At 42.8% G+C, this 17458-nt stretch overlaps 1 protein-coding gene across 10 annotated transcripts in view; it reads left to right on the top strand.

Moving 5' to 3' along the window:
• diaph2 (diaphanous-related formin 2) overlaps window positions 1-17458 on the top strand; it is a 563702-nt gene that overhangs the window by 159087 nt on the left and 387157 nt on the right. For all 10 annotated transcript variants that reach the window (XM_061787877.1, XM_061787869.1, XM_061787876.1 and 7 more), the window contains 2 exons: window positions 16256-16330; window positions 16409-16478. In XM_061787877.1, the coding sequence (XP_061643861.1) occupies window positions 16256-16330; window positions 16409-16478 (145 nt within the window). The remainder of the gene's footprint in view (window positions 1-16255; window positions 16331-16408; window positions 16479-17458) is intronic.

Genomic DNA, 17458 nt, shown 5'->3' on the forward strand with positions numbered 1-17458 from the left:
AGTGCTTTCAATAGATGGAAAGAAAAGATATAATCGATCAGATCCATTGTACAAACAATGGCCAAAAGAACCATTTGTAATTTCCTGAAGAAGAAAGACAGCAACTTTGATGGACTGGTGACCAGACCTCGTTCTCAGAGTCAGGTGGGATATGTTTGAGCTCAGAATAGATGGTTGGAGAGGGAAAAACAATAAAAAAAATAAATACATTTAAAAATATATATAAAAAAATAGTGCACTAACTAAGACTCCATCTTACTGGCCTGGAGAAAAGTTGACGAACTGATGGTGACTCGAGTCTCCGCTGATTGTGGAGACGTCTCCTGGAGTCTGTCGGAGACTTGACGGGTCGTTGATTCATCTATATGCTTGCGATAGAGACAATCCTTAATGTAGCTTAATGTCACAAAACCGCTATAAGTTGTCACCAAAATCTATGTGGTCATCTCTTTTCACGGCCACTTCAACCTCTGAAAATATCAGAACGATCGCCCCAATAGTTTGGATTTTATGGAAATTCAGTGTTTTCCTCATCCTAAAAATCCTAACCGCTTAATGTCATAAAATTGCGAGCAATCATCACCAAAATTTATATGGACATCTCTACCTATGCCCGCTTAAACCTCTGATATCAGAATGATCGCACCAATATTTTGGATTTTATGGACATTTTGTCCAAATCTGATGTTAACGGGACCCAGAAGCAAGCGGAGGCTGAAAGGGTTGTGGTGAAAGGTTAATTGAAGCGGACATTAGGATGGATCCATGGGGCGTATTGGCAGGTCGTCAAGGCGGGGAACGTGCGCCAGGCGGTAGCGTGAGCAGGTGGATGGCTTGGCGGCGTGGCGGAGGAGGTTAGCACGGTGTGGAACATGAAGGGAGCACTGAGGAGAAGGAAAAACACGGAGGTCCGAAGGGAATCTGAGACTGGCATATCTAGGATTTCCGGGATCTGACAGGCTTTATTGCAGATGGTAATGAAGGCTGATTGGTGACAGGTGCATGGCCGAGGCGGTGCTGATTACTGCGAAGAGAGTGGGGAAGGGAGGGTGAGAGAGGCACAAAGCGCCATCCGAGCTCCAACAGAAGTACTGCAGGGCACAGCTCATGACACATGTAGCATTTTCCTCTTAGAATAAATTAACATCGCTTAATGTCACAAAACTACAAGCAATCGTCACCAAAATTGATATGGACATCTCTACTTATGGCCGCTTCAACCTCTGAAAATATCAGAATGATCGCCCTGATATTTTGGATTCTATGAAGGTTAAAGCATTTTTCTCATGAGAGGACTGTCCCGGTGTCAGTGCTCCGCTGGGTGAGCGCGGAGCACAGCACGCAGACACAAACACACACACAATATGCGTTACATATTTATTTAAAGAATATATGTATATTGTATATAGTTCTAGATCAGTGACTTCGGGGTGAATTGGTTGTCATGTTGTCTGGAGACATCTCCCAGACATTTTCCTGGTCAGAGCGCAAGTCATATTCTGGTATCCCGTCTCCCTGAGTTGCCGCAACTGATCAGTCTCGGCAGTTCCAGTGACGTCTCCACTAGTGAGATAGGCCCTTAAGAGACGTGGACCGGGTTGATCAATGCTAGGTTACGTGGCCTTCACTTCGCTATGTGCAACTATGCGTCCTTCCCTTGCATCATTTGAGTATTAGGCAAGTACACAATACTGATCGTTAAAAATGCGAAAAGGCTACTTTAAATATTATCTGTGCAGTTAATGAAGGCTTTTTCAATTAAATTTGGACTGTTTAAAATTTGAAATTCCTCTATATGTAGTGTCCCTGTTTTAGTTCAAATTTAAAAAAAATTTAACTCAATGATCTCAGGGGAAAATTATATTTAGACTCTACTATATAATTGTTTTGTACACTACATAAAGATGCAGAGCAGACGCATACAAGCATGCAAGGAGAGATGTCAGAGTGACGGGGCGCGCAAAGAACGACTTACTCTCGTCAATTGAATTTTAACGGCTCAAAACATGAATGATCATCAGTGAATATTCTCATTCATCCAGGTCATTTCATTTTAAGGACATTGAATGGATCACAAGTGGACTGTTCTGGTTGTCTTAGAAGACGTTTCACCTTTCATCCAAACAGGATTCACCAGTTCATGCAACAAGGCTTAGTTAGGACAGACTAGCCTATCTTGGATTTATTCTCAACAGAATGAATGATCATATTTAATCTCTGCACAACAGCACAACTTGGTTGTCGTTTGCTACCATCTGTCAAACGCTTTGTGGGCGTAGCTTCATTAATCCACACTTGCATTGAAAACAATACAATCATGTTGTTATGGTTTTACCCATAAACCACTTATTTATTCAGGGGTTGTCCACATGCTCTTATAACCACTGTGCAACAGGTCAATGAGTTTATCGTAATGATGACGTATATTTGCCATTCCTGAAAATGTACCCTCTCTGTTTCTCATTAATACATTTTAAAACCTATCTGAAAATGACATTTGTTTTTGCACAAGTCCGGGAGTCATTACTTTGTTTTTTTTGTTTTGTTTAGTTATTTTTACCAAATACCTCGCTTTTTCACAATAAATGGTGTCCTCACTTTTATTTCTGGTCCCCCGAGGGCTTAGAGAACATTGTTATTTACTTGCCTACTGCTGTCATCTTAATGTGAATCAATGAGCAACGCATGAGAAAGAAATGGTCAAAGGCATGAGTGAAGTACGACACAACATGACTGTGGTGTTCCCAAAGGAACAATTACGTTATCTTAATGTTTGTGCCAGTCAACATTACAGCTGTGTTAAATTAATACGAACAAAGACCCAGCAGTGATGAGTTATCATTGAAAACCATTTGCTTTAATAACACATCCACACCATCTATTACTGTAACTATGCGTGTTGGCATATGTAATTAAAATGTGTTCTACTCTCAATTCCAGTACTTTGCAGGTACTAATGGTGAACATTCATTGCTGTTTTGGCTACCACTGCTGCTTTCTCAACCAAGTAATTGCGATGGAATATACTTGATTGTCATTATTGTAGCCTACGCCCACCTACACATGAAGCCTGACTTAATATGAATACAACAGTCTCAAACCCCATATTGCTTCATATTAAAGGAATCACCTAATAGACTTACACTCAACAGAAGGCACATTTAATATCGTTTGTCGTGAAAACCTAATTATCCCTCAAAAGTCGGCAGAACAGTGAAGTCAAACCCCTCTGGCCTCCCGCCTAGTGGGGGATGTAAGGCAACGTTCCCAGTCGGAAAGGCCCACTGCTGCCGAGTGGATGTACTCTAACTGAGGCCGGGCTAGTCCTGTGGGTGTTTTCCAATGACACGTGAGCATGTAGGGGGCACTGTGCTTTATGAAGAGATCACCTCCTGTGGATACCCAGGTCCACGGGTTTCTTGAGGGCTTCAGTAAGATTGTTCATGATTATAATATCCCCACTGTAAAATTGGTTCCCCATGCAATAACTTGAGTTTGAGCTATTTAAGGGGGACATATTTTGCTTTTTGCTAGTAATTGGGATGAAATGTCTCTATGGTGTCTCAGTAAACTTGTGAAATATGAATTTGAATCGTCCACGCATTCCTGAGTTCCAGACATTTTTCTGCCGAGAGGGCTGAAATCAGGTCACTCAAATTTCTCGAGCTTATCCACGTCACTAGCATAGAGCTCTGCCTACCTCTCCACTCCCGAGCCAACACTTTCAACATAACAAACACGTGTACGCTCACAAGTGGGCAACCAATCAGAGGAAAGGGGGCGGTCTTAGCCAAATATGGACAAAACTGGGTCAAACAGAAGTAGCTGTCAGAGGGGCCTTTTCTATGACAAAACCAAGGTGTTTTTTTTAAATGAAATTGACACTTTTCTACTAAGTCCATGTTAGAGAGTCACTCTATGGAGGTCTAAATAGCCAAAATACTGTACCTTTAAAGTAATAATAAATATAAATAGCAGCAATATGGACAGGAGGTTAGCAGGTCTGTCTCACAGCACTAAGGTTCGGGGTTTGACTTTTGGCTGAGGCCTTCCTGTCTCCAGTGTGTATGCTTGCATGGATTTTCTCCCAGCACTCTGGCTTCTTCCCACATTCCAAAGACATTCCAATGTCGACCAATCCGGGGTGAATCTATTCTCTCGCACAAAGTCAGCTGCGATAGGTTCCAGCTCACCCATGGCCTTAATTACGACAAGTGCTATAGAAAATGGATTGGATTGGAATGGATCAATGTACAGTATAAATATTTATCTGCCAGTGACCTCTACTCCAATTGACACCAGACTCCAATGAATTGGCAGGTACATTGTCTGTTTGGGAGAATAAATAAATGCCACACCTCACATAGACCCATTCAGGTGGTGATATCAGATGCTGTTATTTACCTTTATTGTGACTGACACCACCATGTGTTGCAGTAGACATTTTCAGCACTACATTTGGCATGGAATCTGTAAAGCTGTTTACGTAGAGTGTATTTGTGACATTCAGGTTTGTATTTCATAGTGCACTGTACTTAAATGTATCTGACAGTCAGCTAGAACTTAAAATAATATACACCTCACCCGTAATAGCCGCCTGGTACAGTCTGCAGTTAAATAGCTGCTGGCCACTATATGAGGGAATACAGGATACAAAATATATTTGAGCTACACAGTGATTTTAGGTTTGACTATAGGAGGCATTATGAGGATTCCCGCATTTCTAGGCACGACAGACCCTGCTCCAATGTTATTGGCTCCAGGACACTGCACTATGATTGGCTGCTGCATCCCTTTAGAACACTCCCTACTGCTTCCAGAAGAAGAAGTAGGGAGTAGGTTAATTTGTTTCCCACTAACACTAACCCACCCTAATCCTAAATTTAACCCATTCTAAACTGCCTTTAACCCCAACCCTAGCCCTAAACCTGACCATAACAAACATTTTTGTTTTTATTTTGTACAAATGCGATACGTTTGTGGTGATCATCTCGTTATATCTGCATATCTTGCACTTCCCCTGACGCAGGAGCCAATCATGTTGCAGTGGGGCTTGTCCTGGCTCGAAACTTTGTGGGAATCCTAATAACACTTATGGGGGGGTTTACATGGAGCCTTCTACTCCAATTTCAAACTGTTTAGAAGCCCAAACCAAATGAAAATGCTCATCTCACTCGGAATAAGCAGGACAAATCCAAATGGAATTTCATTTGGATTCACAGGGGTGGATTATTCCTTTTGCCAAATTGATCAGAAGTAAATTTTCGTCATGTAAACTGTGAATCGGAATGGAGTCGGGCTGCACTCTGTCTGCACATGCTCTGTCTTGACGCGGTGGCATTATCGTTTACACACGCGGTGGCATTATCATTTACACACGTAAACATGGTGGCTTACATTCAGAGCACGTATGTGACAGAGATCTTGTTTTTCTTTTACCATTTTAACTTGTTAAAAATGTATTTAAAAAAAAATCCCGACTACTGTGCTAACTAGAGGACTGACCTCCATTATGATAAATGATGTGACATTTATGTTGATGTGCACGTCAGACGGCAGATCCGACTAAATGTAGTGCACATGTATACACCCGACCGGAATAGATCACATCACATGTAAACAGGTGACCAGAGACCTTCAATCGGAATGAATTAAATCTCAATGACAAAAAGGATGCCTGTAAAGCTAGTTTATGGTCTTAAATAAAGTGAATACTAAAGGTCCCAACCAACCACAGACGATATGCAGCATGATAGAGTCGGTAGTATTCAGGGCCCAGGACATTGCAACTCCTAATTAATATGAATGGGCTTGATTGTGGCGGCACGGTGGACGACTGGTTAGAGCGTCTGCCTCACAGTTCTGAGGACTGGGGTTCAATCACCCAACCCCACCTGTGTGGAGTTTGCATGTTCTCCCCGTGCCTGCGTGGGTTTTCTCCGGGCACTCCGGTTTCCTCCCACATCACAAATACATGCATGGTAGGTTAATTGAAGACTCTAAATTACCGTAGGTGTGAATGTGAGTGCGTATGGTTGTTTGTTTATATGTGCCCTGCGATTGGCTGGCAACCAGTTCAGGGTGTACCCTGCCTCCTGCCCGATGAAAGCTGGGATTGGCTTCAGCACTCCTGCGACCCTTGTGAGCGGATCAGAAAATGGATGGATGGGCTTGATTGTCATGGATCACAGCACAGTTTTGTTTGTGACTCTTCTGGTTCCTCTATGTAAATGTAACCTTATACTGTGTGTTATCTCAAAGTGAAACTGAGTGCAATATAAATGGCAGTGTACCACATTCATGCTTTTCTTATAACCAAATGAGACTTGATAATAATAAGACAATGTTTCTCCGCTTGAACAAAAATCCTACAGATTTCTTAGTTGTGTTGTTTGGATGTATACACCAGTTAAATATACATTGTAGCCTCGTACTGGTACCCATACGTATGAAAACCAACTCACCGATGATCCAAGGGCAAATTACTTTCTGTTATTCTTGTTTTCTCAACTGTGTTAGGGTTAGAAATTATTATTATTAGTAACTATCATCATACCTGGCATGGGTAAAATGTAGAAATCCCACTGCAGTAACAACTGGCTAGGGAATAAAGTTGGAGGGAGTAAAGGAAATTGAATGAACTGAATATTCATAATATGCATAATGTTTCATTTGGTTATTGAACATTTTTGAACAATCCTTAAAATGGACATATGCAAGTTTGCAAAATGCTAGCAAGATTTGAAGACGCTGCCACGCAACCTTGCGTGTCTGCACAAAGAACCCCCCCACCACCACCACCACCAGGAAGACAATGGGTCGTTGCACTCATCTGGCGGCCTCAGAGTGCTCATCTGGCACCCAGGCAAGCGCAATGCGCCGCAGCAGGAACGAGGATGGGACTTGTGTCCCGCTCACCTGCGGCTGCCTCGCACGGACTGCACCGCAAGCACACAGCATTACACGAAATGTTACCAGGTTGATGTATTTTTTGGGGAATGTAAAATCAATATAAAATATAAGAGACGCGATCAATTTACCTGATGACTCGGTGAGAACGGGGACGTGACGTACGTGGTGGTTTTCCAAGCTCAGCCATGCAGCCCCTGCGTATGGGAAACCACCCACCATTATAGATGTTTACCCTTGATTTGAAGTCGAGAGCAGTCCAATTCCTTATTTTTTATCTTTTATTGCTACTAGGAGGAAGAAAGAAATTATAATAGTCTACTCTGCACAAGGTTGCTGTGTCCCCCTGTGAGGCTCGTGAACACAAGGTGTGGGCAAATGATTGACATCACTTTGGTCACGACTCCTGTCTCTACACCCACTGATTGGCTAGTTATCCTCATACCAAGTCAGTTTGAAAATAATAATTGACATTAAATTAGAGGCATTTGATGAGGTCAGAGAGGGATGATTCTTCAAAAGATCATTTTAATAATGCTGCTGTCAGGTCATCTAGACCGTTTTAACATAGGTTATATGACAAATATAATAATATAAAATGTGTGTGTATATATATATATTATATATATATATTTTTTTTAAATTATTTTTTTTTTTTTTTAGTTTGTTTGTTTTAACTGCAAACTCCAGATTTAGCGTATGCTGCACTTACAGTATAGCTACAGTGGTACCTTGGTTTTTGACCACACTCTGTTCTGTGACACTTTTCAAACGATATGACTAACAGACTAATGGCTTGGCAAGTAGCTCAGTGTTCTTTTTCTGGTACTGGACAAAAGTACACTGGACAGCATACGAGCTTCTTTGAACGTGAGTCTTAATACTTCATGATAATTTTATTCTTTCAGAAAGTATGTCTGCAAAAGGCAAAGGAAAAGGCAAATATTTCATTTATTTTGTATTCCTCTGATACAGCCTGAAATGAGGTCCAGTGATTGTGTTCATGGATTCCAGCAGTGAAAACTCCCCCCCAAAAAATAATAAAATAATAATTTGACACCTTTCACCCAAATGTTGGTTGAACTCCAAATGTAAAAACTTTTTGGGCGTTCAAACTGCAAGCTACCACTGTCTACATGCAAAATTATTCCTTTAATGCTGTCTGAAATGGGAGCTTCTGTCACGAGTTGATTCAGACGGGACCCAAGAGCAGGCGGAGGCTGAGAGGTTGTGATGAACAGTTTATTGAAAAAAGAGGAATGGAGATGGTCCTAGAGATATGCTGGCGGGTTGTTGAGGCATGGAACGTGTGGCAGGCGGTGGCGAGGACTGACTTGACGACGTGGATGCGAGGAACACGTAGGTAACATGCAAGAGAGCGTTAATACTCTGGCGAGAATGTCCGGGATCTGGCAGGCTTTTATGCAGCTGATGATGAGGGCTGATTGATGACAGGTGCACGGCCGAGGTGGTGCTGATTACTGTGAAGAGAGAGAGGGAGGGAGAAAGAGAGGGCGAGAGGAGCGCAAAGTGCCACCAGGCTCCAACAAAAAGGACTGAATAGCACCGCTCATGACAGCTGGTGACCTTAACACTAAACTTTTGTGGCTTTGGAACTTCAAAGTACCACTGGATTATATATATATACATATTTGTGTGTGTGTATGTGTATATATCTGTATATATCCATCCATCCATCCATTTACTGAGCCGCTTCTCCTCACTAGGGTTGCGGGCGTGCTGGAGCCTATCCCAGCTATCATCGGGCAGGAGGCGGGGTACATCCTGAACTGGTTGCCAGCCAATCGCAGGGCACATAGAAACAACCTGCATGTTCTCCCCGTGCCTGGGTGGGTTTCCCCGGGCACTGCGGTTTCCTCCCACATCCCCAAAACATGCATGGTAGGTTGATTGAAGACTCTAAATTGCCCGTAGGTGAGAATGTGAGTGCGAATGGTTGTTTGTTTTTATGTGTGCCCTGCGATTGGCTGGCGACCGGTTCAAGGTGTAATCTGCCTCCCGCCCGAAGATAGCTGGGATAGGCTCCAACAGCCTATCCCTAGTGAGGATAAGCGGTAAAGAACATGGATGGTTGCTTCAGCATGACTTTTCTTCTTTTTCCTGTGTGTTAGAGCATCCTGCTAATTTGCTCCCACAGGCTTGTGTTTGTCTAATAGTTTAACTGACCTGACGAGGCTGCACACCTGCTTGGCAGCGCAGGTGGCCGGTGGGCCATTGTGCTGGGGGCTTTATCTCTCAGGCAGTCTCGCACAGGTGTGCGGCATGTGGAGTCCGCACAGCCACCCACAGATGGAATCGCCCGAAGCGTCAGCTGCCTACTATTTTAAATATCTTCTCTTCAGCTGCCATGTTTTTCACAGTTTTTTCCCCAGACAATTATTGAGCCTGTTATTGTATTCTCGCTTTTCATTTAGTCATTTTTGATTGCTACTTAAGTGCACGGTTGACTTGCTTCCTTTTATGAATGTCTTAATCCACTGATAAGAAGTAAGATGCCAGTTTACTGAAAATTGGAGCCCCCTTGTTTTCTCATTCAGTCAGTGAAGTACCATAGTTGTCAGAAAGGATAACTAAACACAATAACGCAGGGCTAAAAAAAAATAGTAGTTTGAATAGTTGTAATAACTTCATGTAGAATGGGACCTATCCAACAGAGTAACCTTTGAAGTATGTAAAACGTGTGGAATTATTGTTGTTATTAAGGATCAAGCAAAGATTTGTGAGGATCCTATTGGAATCGCTCTGGTTGCAGCAAATAATTACCCTTTAATGAGTTTATTATTATTATTATCATTATTATTATTATCCATCCATCCATCCATTTTCTGAGCCGCTTCTCCTCACTAGGGTCGCGGGCGTGCTGGAGCCTATCCAAGCTATCATCGGACAGGAGGCGGGGTACACCCTGAACTGGTTGCCAGCCAATCGCAGGTCACATAAAAACAAACAACCATTCGCACTCACATGCACACCTACGGGAAATTTAGAGTTGTCAATCAACCTACCATGCATGTATTTGTGATGTGGGAGGAAACCGGAGTGCCCGGAGAAAACCCACGCAGGCACGGGGAGAACATGCAAACTCCACACAGGCGGGGCCGGGAATTGAACCCAGGTCCTCAGAACTGTGAGGCAGACGCTCTAACCAGTTCGACCACCGTGATTATTATCATTGTTAATAATAACTAATAATAATCACAAAATAATCTGTTATTTTTCCACTGTCCACTGTAAATGTGTTATTAATCTGTTTTTATAAAGTTGTATTAGTCTGTTTTTATAACGTAGAATATTAAAGAGTGCTCAATATTAAAGAGTGCTCTTTTTTCAGGAGTAACCAATCACATTCAAACTCACGGCAAGGTTTTTTCTCAAGTTAGAAGTGGGTTGAATGAAACATCCACATTTGGACAGATGCAGACTACAATGCATGATAAAGCGTTTGTTTTTTGTAGTCTGAAATGTAAACATGAGTCCCCCATGGCTGATTTTGTTCAATATGAGTCACTTCAGCAGGCCCGCGAAGCCCAATAAAAGACTGTGCATTCATGTGACTGCTTTTTACACTTTCCCCAAGATTGTGCATACTTGCCGACTTAAGCACAATCGACCTCCCTAATAAATATTCACAATCATTACTCGTCGCGTTAGCTACCGCTAAGAATTGGTGGTTCTTGGGTGGGGGGGATTTGGCTGTAAAGGCCTCTTTATACTCCAGCGCTCTTGTGGCCGACAACGCCCGCATTGCATCACGTGACCAACGCATTGGCCTGCGCGGCCCCTATGCGTCACTTGACGCGCCTACGGCCAAAATTGTTGCTGCGCGTAGAATGCCGCAGAGATCATCTCTCGTGACTGGTCCGTTTTAGTCACATCCTGTGATGACGTATTCAGCGTTCCCCTTGGTTCCACATACTATCTACGCCGCCGCCTTCTTTATCGATTTTGGAGCATAATTAAATGTATCATCTGGTCATCTAGTTCCATTTCTTCTAGCAGACACTGTTCCACGCTTGCCTTGTTGTTGCTTGCCTTGTTGTTGCTTGCCGGAAACGAAAGGAAAAACGGCTACCGGAAATGGCCAAAAAAATGCAGAGGAAACTCCACCCTGTGGTGTCCGAGCCAATACCAGCCGTAGTGACACCCCTGGCTTGGAGGGGAACTGCAGTACATTTTCAAAACTGCACACGTGGGTTGCGCTCGAGTATAAAGGCAAACTGCGCGCCGGATAGCCGCAGTGACGTCAGCGCCTTAAGGCAGAAGCCTTTAGGCTGGAAGCCCATCCCAGCTCACTGGCCTCTCCAGATTTTAATGCACCACACCACACGGAGGGGGAACTGATACACGGGGTAGGGCCAATGACTGCCAGTCGGGGACGGGGGGAGGTGGGTTCTCACTAGCTTCATGGCGGTGTTCCTTGTCCCCCAGGCTGGATGACTGCTTGGCGTTGGGGCTCCCCTCTTATGCCCCGCGGCTGCTCCCAGGGTTCCTCCCCCTTATCGTTCCCTTGTCGGGCACCCTTATCCGCCCTCCTTTCCAACAAACAAGGGACGCCCTCCCATCCTGGGGCTGGGCGGGGACTGGCTGCATCGTGGGCCCTGCAGGTTAGGGGGTGCGTCTTACTCTCCTGGGGTTGGAGAGGGGGTGGCGGGGGGGGTGGGCTGGCGGGGCGCGTGGGGAGGTGGGAGTTGGCTTGGGGGTGGCATTGAGTCCCTGTGGCCTCCTCCGGGTGGCCGGTTGTCAGGGCGCCTCGGTGTGGCCGGCAGACCGCCCTGGGTCCCTCGGTGTGGGACGTGACCCGTCTGCCGGGCTGCTCTCGGGTGGACTCCGGGGCCCGATCCCGCCTCTCGATTGATCGGGTGGATTCCTCAGCCTCCGCGGTACAGGCACAGCAATTACAGGACACTTCTGTCAGTCATTGTGCATGCGAAACGGTGTCAATTCACTTGCATGTGAACACATCCCTTGGACTTTTTCGCTGGGTGTGGGGCCACTTACTTATTGGGACAAATAACTCATGGATATGCAAATTGCTTGGATATCCCCTCACTCACACTCTCGTCCTATAGACTTTTATAATTTACATAGTCACTCCGGGTACAGCCGGGTTCACGACCCTTGACTTACATGCCTCTTCTCCTGTCCTTGTCCTGTTCTACCTTGTCTTGTCCTTCCCTCATAGGGTGTAGCACTACTTCCCCATACAACACTCGTATCTAATGTGTCATTGTTCTAGATATGTAATGATTAACTTTTCACATCTTGTTTACAATTAGTGCTTTGTCTTTTGTCTTCGTTTCTCACTCCCCTCTAGAAACTTTGTTCTGTTCGACTGATCAACTCTAATTCTTAATAAATATAAATTATAATACTAAGAAACCACAGCGGCAGCTTAAAAACTTCCCTTTGACACAGTAAAACTGTTCCGGCATAAAAGGGATACAAATCCTCCATTCTGCTTGACCTAACAACCGAACAGGATAAAAAAAAAAAGATTGGTGAACTGGAGTCAAGCATCACCAATGGTTAGGTTGAATTGGTGCAACACATTCGATGTGGAAGTCGAAGTCTAAACAAATATATCATGCAACAATATTTGATAAATAAGCAATAATTGATCAATAAAAGCAGCGGGCACCATGTAGATCGTTGTAATAGAGTAAAACTGCTTCTTCTTAACCTAAATACTCAAGTAAAAGTCAGATGTATGTTGCAATAAAACTAGTCTGACAAGTACAATTCGTCCAAAAGGTTACTTGAGTAAATGAGTAAGTATAACGATTTCCTCTTGTCTTTAAGTGCTATATTTTCAATATGGCTTTTGACAGTAATGCACTGTTGCTATTTTTATAACTGAAACATAATACAAAAGAAATAGATGCTTCCAATAACAAGCCTACTTCTGATCAAATAAGACTTTACGGGAAAAAAAGATAAACCATAAAAATTAACCAAAATGTGAGTGCTTATTGCTTGTCCTTTAATCATAATGATTGTAATACATTTGAGTTTCAGTATTACATATACGGAAATGAAGTATGGACATCGTTCAAGTATCGTTTCTTATTTTCTTTGTACCAATTACTCAACGCAATTAGTTATTTATTTATTTAATTGAGGTGCGTTTGTGCAAAAGTATTTGTACAATAAGAAATTATACCATGAATGCCTTTAATCCGCTGCTTTATTGGTCAGTATGAGTGAACATAATTATCCATGCATCAATCCATTTCCTACACCGCTTATCCTCACTAGGGTCGCGGGTATGCTGGAGCCTATCGTATTTAACTGCGGGCAGGAGGCGGGGTACACCCTGGAGTGGTTGCCAGCCAATCGCAGGGCACATATAAACAAACAACTATTCACACCTACGGGCAATTTAGAGTCTTCAATCAACCTACCACGCATGTTTTTGGGATGTGTACCCAAAGAAAACCCGGAGAAAACCCACGCAGGAAGGGGAGAACATGCAACCTCTACACAGGCGAGGCTGGATTTGAACCCGAGTCCTCAGAACTGTGAGGCAGATGTGCTAAACAGTCGCCCACCCTGCCGCCCTGAGCATAATTATATCCAGAATAATAAAATGTTTTTCCTTTCTTTCTGTTTGCGTGGTCATATCATTGCATTTGTTTTGGAAATGAGAAACATGTGGCCAGATAACAACCACGCCCTAAAATGAATGCAAACAGCATTCCTACAGGGGTAATTTTAAGTATGTCATCTAATAAACAGTATTTATCTGCACAAATATTTGTCCCATTACCTTGCTACTTTAAGACTGATAACACCATCATGAGAAAGATGCATAAACAGTGAATTTCTGGGACTGTTATCCTTCAACCATGTTGCCTGTGTTTCTTTTGCACCTCCCTCACTTCTGGATCACAAACATAGTTGACTGCATTGTTATTCTGCACTTCATTGAGATACCTTGCGCTTCCATCTTTTCATGTATCTGGGATAATGTAGGACTGCAATGAGTAAACCACAATATAGCAGGTGATTCCTGTATCATGTAGCATGTAAAGCATTGGCGGACCTATCTGATGGAGTGTTTGATGTAGTCCCATAATCTTTCGAGAAACCATGCTAACAAAACATTGAGCAATTAAATATTTTACATCGTGAATACCATCCATCCATCCACTTTCTTTATTGCGTATCCTCACTAGGGTCGTGGGCTGCTGGAGCCTATCCCAGCTATCTTCGGGCGGGAGGCGGGGTACACGCTGAACCGGTCGCCAGCCAATGGCAGGGCACATAGAAACAAACAACCATTCACACCTACAGGCAATTTAGAGTCTCCAATCAACCTACCACGCATGTTTTGGGATGTGGTAGGAAACTGGAGTGCCCGGAGAAAACCCACCCAAGCACGGGGAGAACATGCAAACGCCACACAGGCGGGGGTGGGATTTGAACCCCAGTCCCCAGAACTGTGAGGCAGATGTACTAACCAGTCACCCACCGTGTTGGCCGTCGTGAATACAAATAATAATATTTTTGATTGATCAACTTTTGATCAAACATCCTCATCAATCCCAAGTTGACCATCAAGTTGATTAAGGCGATACCACAGATGATGTAGAAATCCACCAATTATGCCCCTATTGTCAGTAAGCAGCATAGGCATGACATCTGTCCAACCTGTTTGATGCTAATCTCACAATAGCTTTTCCCACTCCAAAATTTCAAAAAGGTAATAGCACGCATGATCTGATCTCCACTCTTATTTTGCTCTTGAAAGCGTTGGCATCTGTTGAAAAATGACGAAGCTGTTATGTGCCGTTCATAAAGACTGTTTGTCTGATTGCACACTGGACATTGACACATTTGTCATTGTTGATCTTTCTGGTTCAAAATATCTGAAAAATAATAGCCCACGTGACCTGATCAAGAGCCTTATTTTATTTTTTGAAAAAGCGTTGGAATCCGTTAAAAAGAATGACAGAGATAATATGTGCTTTTAAAAAAAGGCTGGTTGTCTAGACACTCTAACATTGACATGTTTGGGGGAAAAAAAATGGAAATGGCGAAAAACTAATAGCATGCCCAATGTTAGGGAAAAAAAAAATGGAAATGGTGAAAAACTAATAGCATGCCCAGCATGGATGACAATGTTTTTTTTTTTTGTTTGTTTTGTTTTTTTCATTGATGGTGTTGAAATTTGTTGTAAAATGGCACAGTTATTTCATGCTGTTAAAATAGGCAGGGCATTTTATTTGAATTCTCACAACTGGACATTTGGCCTAATCTTTTTCACTCTTGATGTTCCTGTTTCAATATTTCATACTTGGGTTCGAAAGTAGCCAAAATGAGGCATGCATTTGGTTCTTTGATCATATGTAAATTTGTTGAGAAAAGGCAAAGCTGTTACATGACATTAAGATAATAGAATACTGTATGTGTGTATTCCCACTGTAATTTACATATTTTTGTGTTAAGTACATTGGCACATGGGGGTTATAGCCTGTGCTAATTTAGTCACCAACCATGGTAATATTTGAGCACAACTTAACCAATCGCCTAAGGCGCCCCCCCCCCCCCCCCACACACACACGCACAGCGTCTCCATCTTAATCGAGGGCCTCCCTTTACTCGGCGATTCAAAACAAATGGGTTTATTACTCAAATCATTATTATTACAAATGATTGTCAACAATGTGGGATAAATCACTGACAGGCACCCATTTAATGTCAGGAAACTTCTCCATGCAGTTTGTGTTTATTGACAGTTGTGAGTTCTGGAAACAAGCGATGCTAATGGCATCATCTGGCTGTGACCACACAGCCGACCCCCCCACCTACGCCACCACCACAATCCCTTCTCCCGCTTGCCTCCTTAGACAAACAGGCTCATCTGCAGTGGATCATTTGCCATCTCCCGATATGCTGTGGTTTATAGGCAATTATCTCTCGCAATCCGTTATCGATTACAGTGTTGTCTTTCTCGCATTGCTCAATTTTGGGCACGGGAAAACGGCGGCTCTCGCGGCATGGCTAGATTTAAACAGCTTAGTGATGGGAATGCTAGTGAAGACGGATGTGTGTTCATTTGCTCTTAAATGGGTGTAGTTTAGATTCAAACTGTATTCAGTGTCAGAGAGGCCACAGCTGGTTTGTCCGGCTCGTGTTGTGTCCGGAATTAAAAGCCACTACATGGGTCCATTTATCCAAGTGTATAGAACCCGTGACATTTGTTTGAATGACTGGTTCTCTCAATATTATGTTTCATTCACTCCCTGCATCAAACTGGTTTTAGTGCCAATATTGTGTCAATAATACTGACTAGATATTTTGTGTTCTTTTATTTCCTCCACAGTTGGGTTAATAACTTTGGTCATGAGGGTCTTGGACTTCTTCTGGATGCACTGGAGAAGCTCTTGGATAAGAAACAGTGAGTGTATGCCTACAGAATCTGTTCACTTTGGTGAAAAACATACTCTTTTTAAATATGTTTTATATTTTTTCATAGGCAAGAGAACATCGATAAACGGAATCAGCATAAACTTATTCAATGCTTGAAGGCTTTCATGAACAACAAGGTTTGTATGGATCAATAAACCATCCCAAGCATTTTTTCACCTTTATTTGAAACTATTATTCTAAATAATTAGTGTATTAAAGATGGTCTTATATTTTGGGGAGCGCTCCAGTCATCTGTGCTTTCTCCACAGAGTTGTGTGCAGCTAACTCTGTTTCTACGCAAAACAGCAGTACCCACAGTAGCTCATAATCATTCTATCCATAAAACTCCCTGCACAGTATTAATGACGATCTCATATTAACTCGTTCACTGCCAGCCGTTTTCAAAGCAGAGTTTCCCTAATTGCCAGCCAATTCAGAGCATCTTTCATGACCCACAGAATATTGTGTCCTGTGACAAAATAAGCACTGACCCTTCCGAAAAACAGTGGACCCTTTTCTTTCGCCATTAAAAAAAAGTCTGTTTTTAGCTTTTTGCATTCTTTAGTAACCAGAAATGGAACATGGTTTGGTTTCACCCAAATCATCGGTTTCAGATGAAACGACAACAAGCTTTTCGTGAAAAGAAACATGTCAAGCAGAACAGTGACTTTGACACTTATATATATCTTTTTTTGCTTTTGTGACACCTCAAACTCTAAAACAACAAAGACTGAGAAAGGGCTTTTAATGGCAAAAAAAACATTTATTTACGGATATACAACTATGCAACACGTGAACGATACTGATTCGCTGCATGGCTTGAGTTAAATGTCAGTGGCTTTTTTACGTGGCGTTCCTCATTCATTCGATGAATTGCGTCACGATCGGGATGCATTTTTCTCCTTCATAATGGACGTGGCACGCTGAGATTCAACGTCTAATCTTCATATTTTACACAAAAGCTCTGCTGATCTGAAATCCAAAGCGACATAAAGCGGCTATTTACAGGGATCTGTTAGTTATTACAGTGACTTAGATTTTTTTAAACCTGTCCTGTTCAGCTGCATGGCCAAGAAGAATGGTGGAGCTGTATGCCTTTTGTGTTGGAACAGTTTTG

Source organism: Phyllopteryx taeniolatus, chromosome 10 (genome assembly GCF_024500385.1).
Source record: "Phyllopteryx taeniolatus isolate TA_2022b chromosome 10, UOR_Ptae_1.2, whole genome shotgun sequence".
NCBI lineage: Eukaryota > Metazoa > Chordata > Actinopteri > Syngnathiformes > Syngnathidae > Phyllopteryx > Phyllopteryx taeniolatus.